The following is a 6,316-nucleotide window of genomic DNA, read 5'->3' as shown; positions in this document are numbered from 1 at the left end:
CTAGTCATTGGCGATTCCATTACCTGCAGTATTAGACTTAAAACGAATCAGTTGATCGGGGCAGCTCTAGCAGGGCAGAAATTTGACAAACTGACTTTTTGGAAAGGTGGCATCCTATGACGGTACCACATTGGCCAATATTTGTCTGGAGAGATTGTATGGCTGTGTGCTCAGTTTTATACACCTGTCAGCCACTTGTGTCCACATACTTTTGTATATATAGTGTATGTAAGGGTAGACTCACGATATCTCTCAATATTGGTCACTATTAGTTGGATGTTTGAGTGATATAAATTAAAAGTTAATTATACCTGACGAGTAATGAGGTTAGTTTCCCATGGTTTGTGGCGTCTGCCTGTCAAGCAGCATATGCCGATGTAATGTTACTGTTAGCTGATAATGTTTATTTTGTAAGCTACAGATTTTTTGTACATTTGGCTAAACATAGCGGTAAGTAGACCTAATGTACTTTTTCACCAACTAACGTAGGCCTACTTTGCAAAATAGCTAACATTATCCCTTTTAAATAATGTTTAATCACGTTTGCTTCTGAAAGACATGATAAGCTATATTGATTGATGGGACCACATTAAATTGGCTAGCTAACTAATAACCAATCACGTCAATATGGCTAGTTAACAAAATAACTTTCAGGGGATAAATTAGGTGGCTATTTCCAAATATTGTGTGATTTTGCTTTCCTTCTATAGTGGTGATGACAGTAGTCTGACTGACAACTTTACCAGCGTGATGTCAAGCTCTTTCCAAAAGCCTAATCTCAGATGAAGAAAGCTAAATGACACGTTGTTTGCTTTAGCTATTTAGCTAAATGCCAAATGGATCTGGCTACCCTCACGTGTCTGAAAATACATACATTTTATTTTATTTAACTTATATAAAGGTTAATTAGGCAATTCAGATAAAACAAATTATTATTTACAATGACAACCTACCCCGGCTAAACCCTAACCCGGACGACTCTGGGCCAATTGTGCGCAGTCCTATGGGACTCCCAATCACGGCCAGTTGTGATACAGCCTGGAATCAAACAGTGCCTTAGACCGCTGTGCCCCCTGGCGATCCCTTGATGTTGTTGAAATGATGTTTACCGATTGCTGTAAAACTGATGATAGAGCTAAGTGTGATATTAAAAACAAATAGCAATAACATTTATTTAACAATTCCTTGAAAACGGCACATAGCTGTCAAGGGTTTTAGCAGAACTGGGAGTCTCCTTTCCCCCCCCAGCAGCCAAATCGATCGGTATTGTGACGTTTTATTGATAATGACCTATTGGTGTTATATTTATCATTATGTTTCCATGGAAAACCAGCAGTAGGAGAGATGTGAACAATGCAAAAACAACGTCCGTGGGTGTAAGCCCAAGGCTAATTGAATAATAATAGAATACAGTTTGGAGAACATTAGTGACCATACATCTGGCCCTTATAGTTGATGTGTTCTCTCAACGTTAGAAATGTTTGAGCTATCAGATTTTGTAGTGTGAATTCCATCACTGACAAAGCGATTAGATATCTAATAAATCAAATTGGGGAGCTGTGACATTTAATGGGATTTACCACCAGGCGCTCTGCTTTCCATCCAACTCTACATCAAATTGATACCAACCGCTATACCAGCTAACTCCATTCTACTAAAGTGAGCAGTAAATAAAATGTTGAGCAACAACTTGTAATGAACATCCTAGCAGTTTAATGTTGGGTTAGGGCTTTGCCTTTTTGCTCCAGCAGTGTTGTCCTATATTCCCAGATGCCATACATACACAGCCTCTCTAAATAAAGACCCCTGAAAGGGTGCTGATTCCGGCAGGCAAAACAAACAAAGGGTGAGGATGTAGGGAGGTGAGAGACAGGGAGAAAGACTGAGAGGGGGAGGGGGGGGGTACAGCACTGTCCACTGGTATATGTAAGTGCAAGCTAGTCATCTACAGTTAGTGAGAGGGGGAGCGGGTTGGGTGGTCCTGGGGTGAGGGTGGGGTTAGAGACTGTGTCTGGAGGTAGGGGTGGGCAGGAGTCATACAGGCCCCTCCGTCATTCCCTTCAGAGGCAGGCTGGTGGCGTTCTCAGTGGGCAGGACCCGAGGATCGCCCTGGGCAGAATCGAGGTGGGGGGCTTTGTCCAGACTGGCATAAGGCAGGTGGCAGTCCATGTGCAGGAACGGAGGGTAGTGCTGTCGGTAGCAGATGTAGGCAAAAATCAGGCCGATCACCCCTCCAACAAAGGCATCTAGGGAATAATAGTAATAATATATTAATACTGTACATATAATATATGCCACTTGGCAGACATTGGTATTATTAGTTCGACACTCTTACCTTGGGTCTAACTTACCTACAGTATATCTCAGAAATCTACAATAGGAAATTAACTTGAGTACTTAGTTATTTATACAGTGCATTAATTATTGAGATGTTACTTCATTATTGGTGATATTGGAAATGTCAGCTAATTTAGATTATAAATAGCTAAGAAAAATGGTGGGACACTCATGTTGAATTAGTTACAGCCCAACAACAGACTTCAGAGAGGTATTGCAGGTAGACAGATATGAAAACAAGAGGAAAGGTCAGCCTTTGAGTTTGGTCTAGATAGGTCCTGGGTGCAGTTTGTTTCAAGGTCCAATGCAGCCGTTTTTTTCTCAATACTAAATAATTTCTCAGTAAGTACCTTACGTTGATTGTTTTTTAAATAAAATGGTCAAATATAAACAAAAACAGCTTCTTAGCAAAGGGCATTTTTCTCAAGCAGGAAAATCAAAACTCCATCCCACCAAAACAGGCAGAAATTTCAGGCAGTCTTTTCAAACAGCTCTTACACTAAAAGGGCATTATCATAATTTTCACAATTTCACAGTATAATTCCAACCTCAAAGTATGGAAATATATATAAAACACGGGAAAATCATGTTTTTGACTACACTAGGCCGTACAGCTTTCGTGAATGTTGGGCTGACGTCACTGCTGAGGCTGGCTATATTAGAAATGTCAGATAATTTAGTTTATCAGTAGCTAGGAAAAACGGTGGTGGCATGGTCATAGAGGTGAAACACGTGAGGCATTTGCAAATGCTCAAAAACAGACTTCAGGGATGTATTCCTAGTCTTGCTGGTAGACAATAGGAAAAACACATAGAAGGGTTTGAGTTTTCTCTGTGAGAATAACATGTTGGATTGGTGCAGGGTAACAATTTGTTTCAGGTCTTGTGAACGTTGGGCTAATATTGGGCTGATGTTGGTCTGACATTGTGTTGACTTCATTACTGGTGCTGGCTGAGTCTCAACATGTCCCTGGTTTGGACAAACCATCTCTGTCACTTTGTCACCATAGCTGAGAACATGTCACCTCACAGTGACCACAACCCTATAACATGCTAAATCATTGCCTTCTCATGATGAATGATATGGAAAAAAAGGCAAAAGTGTTGTAGAGAGAATGACTAGCTTGTGCAGTAGTTGGACCGGCTGAACTAGACTCAAAGATTTTGGAAACATTTATCTGTCCTGCTGGAGAAAATGAATTAGCTTACCACCCCAATAGGTCCACAGACTACGCAATCACACTGCCCTAACCCATCTGGACAAGAGGAATACCTATGTAAGAACGCTGGTCATCGACCACAGCTCAGCATTTAACACCATAGAACCCTCCAAACTCGTCATTAAGCTCGAGACCCTGGATCTCAACCCCGCCCTGTGCAACTGGGTCCTGGACTTTCTGACGGGATGCCCCCGGCGGTGAGGGTAGGAAACAACATCTCCACCCCACTGATCCTCAACACTGGGGCCCCACTAGGGTGTGTTCTCAGCCCTTTCCTGCACTCCCTGTTCACCCATGACTGCGTGGCCATGCACGCCTCCAACTCAATCATCAAGTTTGCAGATGACACTACAGTGGTAGGCTTGATTACCAACAACGACGAGACGACCTACAGGGAGGAGGTGAGGGCCCTCGGAGTGTGGTGTCAGGAAAATAACCTCACACTCAACATCAACAAAACAAATGAGATGATCGTGGACTTCAGGAAACAGCAGAGGGAGCACCCCCCTGTCCACATCGACGGGACAGTAGTTGAGAAGGTGGAAAGTTTAAGTTCCTAGGCGTACACATCACAGACAAACTGAAATGGTCCACCCACACAGACAGCATGGTGAAGAAGGCACAACAATAAACACTCACAAACTTTTACAGGTGCACAATCGAGAGCATCCTGTTGGGCTGTATTACCACCTGATACGGCAACTGCTCCGGCCCACAACCTTAAGGATCTCCAGAGGGTAGTGAGGTCTGCACAACGCATCACAGGGCGCAAACTACCTGCCCACCTTCACCACCCAATGTCACAGGAAGGCCAAAAATATCATCAAGGGCAAAACCACCCGAGCCACTGCCTGTTCAACCCGCTATCATCCAGAATGCGAGGTCAGTACAGGTGCATCTAAGCTGGGACCGAGAGACTGAAAAACAGCTTCTATCTCAAGGCCATCAGACTGTTTAAACAACCATCACTAACATTGAGTGGCTGCTGCCAACATACTGATTCAATTCTGTAGCCACTTTAATAATTAAAAATTGGATGTAATAAATGTATCACTAGTCACTATAAACAATGCCACTTTATATAATGTTTACACACCCTACATTACTCATATAATATGTATATATTGTACTGTATATGCTGTTCGTGTCATGTCTTGGTCTTAGTATTTTGTGTTTTCTTTCTTTATTTGGTCAGGCCAGGGTGTGACATGGGTTATTGTGGTGTGTTTTTGTCTTAGGGGTTTTGTGGGGTGTCTACGTAGTCTATGGCTGCCTGAGGCGGTTCTCAATCAGAGTCAGGTGATTATCGTTGTCTCTGATTGGGAACCATATTTAGGCAGCCATATTCTGTGAGTGTTTCGTGGGTGATTGTTTCTGTCTTTGTGTTTGCACCAGATAGGGCTGTTTCGGTTTTCGTTATTTAATTTCGTTAATTTTGTAGTTTCTGTATGTTTAGTTTTTCCTTCATTAAAATATCATGAATCGCCACCACGCTGCATTTTGGTCCGATCCTTGTTCTACCTCTTCATCAGAGGAGGAGATAGAAGAGAGACGTTAGAATAAGGTCCGGGATACCTGTAGTCTCTGGGATGCAGAGAGTGGAATGGCGATTTTCCATGCCACGATTTTCCATGCCACAGAATGTTAAGACTACATACGGGTTAAACATTTCAAAAGAAGTCTGAACTCCATCATAAAGACCATAAACCTTTCCAATCGCAGCCGCTGTTATCCCATATAAGGGTTGAAGTAGCATGTTGTCATTGAATAGGTGCCAAAATTGAAATGCAGTGGCTGGACAGTAACATGCTATACATGACATCAGAGATCTGGTTCTCCACTTCATAGAAGTGACTGACTGACAGACATTTTAAACTTGAGCACTACGGGCTACAAGAAGTTGCCCCCATCCCTTCCGCTAATTGCCTACTTTTGCACATTTATTGTTGTCTGAGTGAGGAAAATCCCTAAAGTCGATGTGTTCTGAAAAGATGAAACATTGAGGATTATAATAAATACCACTTTGATGTCACACAATACACATTTTATATAGGCCTACATTCATAGGGATTGTTTTTTTAATGTCTTCTATGTACATCGTGATGATAGGTTTGCAATTCTCCAACCAGGATTTCTGGAAAACCAGGGAATTTGGGGAAAATTACCAGAATGTTGCAACCCTGGTGAAGACCAAATTAATTTCTACATGTATGATAATAAAGGTAGCTGAATTGAACAGCCATTAAGTCATGTGATCAGAAAAAACTTCTACACCTAAATGGCATATCTGCTGATTTATTTGGATGTGGCCATAACCGACCTTGCCAGTGGTGTTTGTAATCGCAGGTGCGGGACAGGGCGATCATCAAAGCGCTGTAGAGAGGCAGCAACATGGCACACAGACGCCAGCTGCACCCGCGGCCCCCGTCTGTGAAGCACTGCAGCTTCCCAGCCAGATAGAAGGAGGTGAAGCCCAAACCAGAGAACGCAACTGAGGGATGGGGGAAAGAGGGAGAGACAAAAACTTATTCCACTTTTAATTATATCATAACATTGGAGGCCCCACTTTATATGATGCGCAATGTATAAGTGCTCCATAAAACCTTCATAAACACTACATAAATATGTTACAAATGGGGCTGCTGCGGTGACCATATTACTGCAATCATTAGTCGTGACCCACGTGATCGTTGAGTCACAGTAATCTCCTTTTATGCACTCTGGACATGCTTTGGTAGTACACAACTTGCTAACTACCAT

General features: G+C 42.4%; 1 protein-coding gene across 1 annotated transcript in view; it reads right to left on the bottom strand.

Moving 5' to 3' along the window:
- Positions 1-330: 330 nt before the first annotated feature.
- Positions 331-6,316, bottom strand: part of LOC124047762 (phospholipid phosphatase 4-like) — a 118,244-nt gene continuing 112,258 nt past the window's right edge. The window contains exons 6-7 of the mRNA XM_046368073.1: positions 5,877-6,047; positions 331-2,246 (exon numbers count right to left, since the gene is read on the bottom strand). Coding sequence (XP_046224029.1) covers positions 2,035-2,246; positions 5,877-6,047 — 383 coding nt within the window. The 3' untranslated portion in view covers positions 331-2,034. The remainder of the gene's footprint in view (positions 2,247-5,876; positions 6,048-6,316) is intronic.

The sequence above is a fragment of the Oncorhynchus gorbuscha genome, linkage group LG11, assembly GCF_021184085.1.
Source record: "Oncorhynchus gorbuscha isolate QuinsamMale2020 ecotype Even-year linkage group LG11, OgorEven_v1.0, whole genome shotgun sequence".
Lineage (NCBI taxonomy): Eukaryota > Metazoa > Chordata > Actinopteri > Salmoniformes > Salmonidae > Oncorhynchus > Oncorhynchus gorbuscha.
Note: the sequence above shows the minus strand (reverse complement) of the source record. Positions and strands in the feature narration are given on the sequence as shown.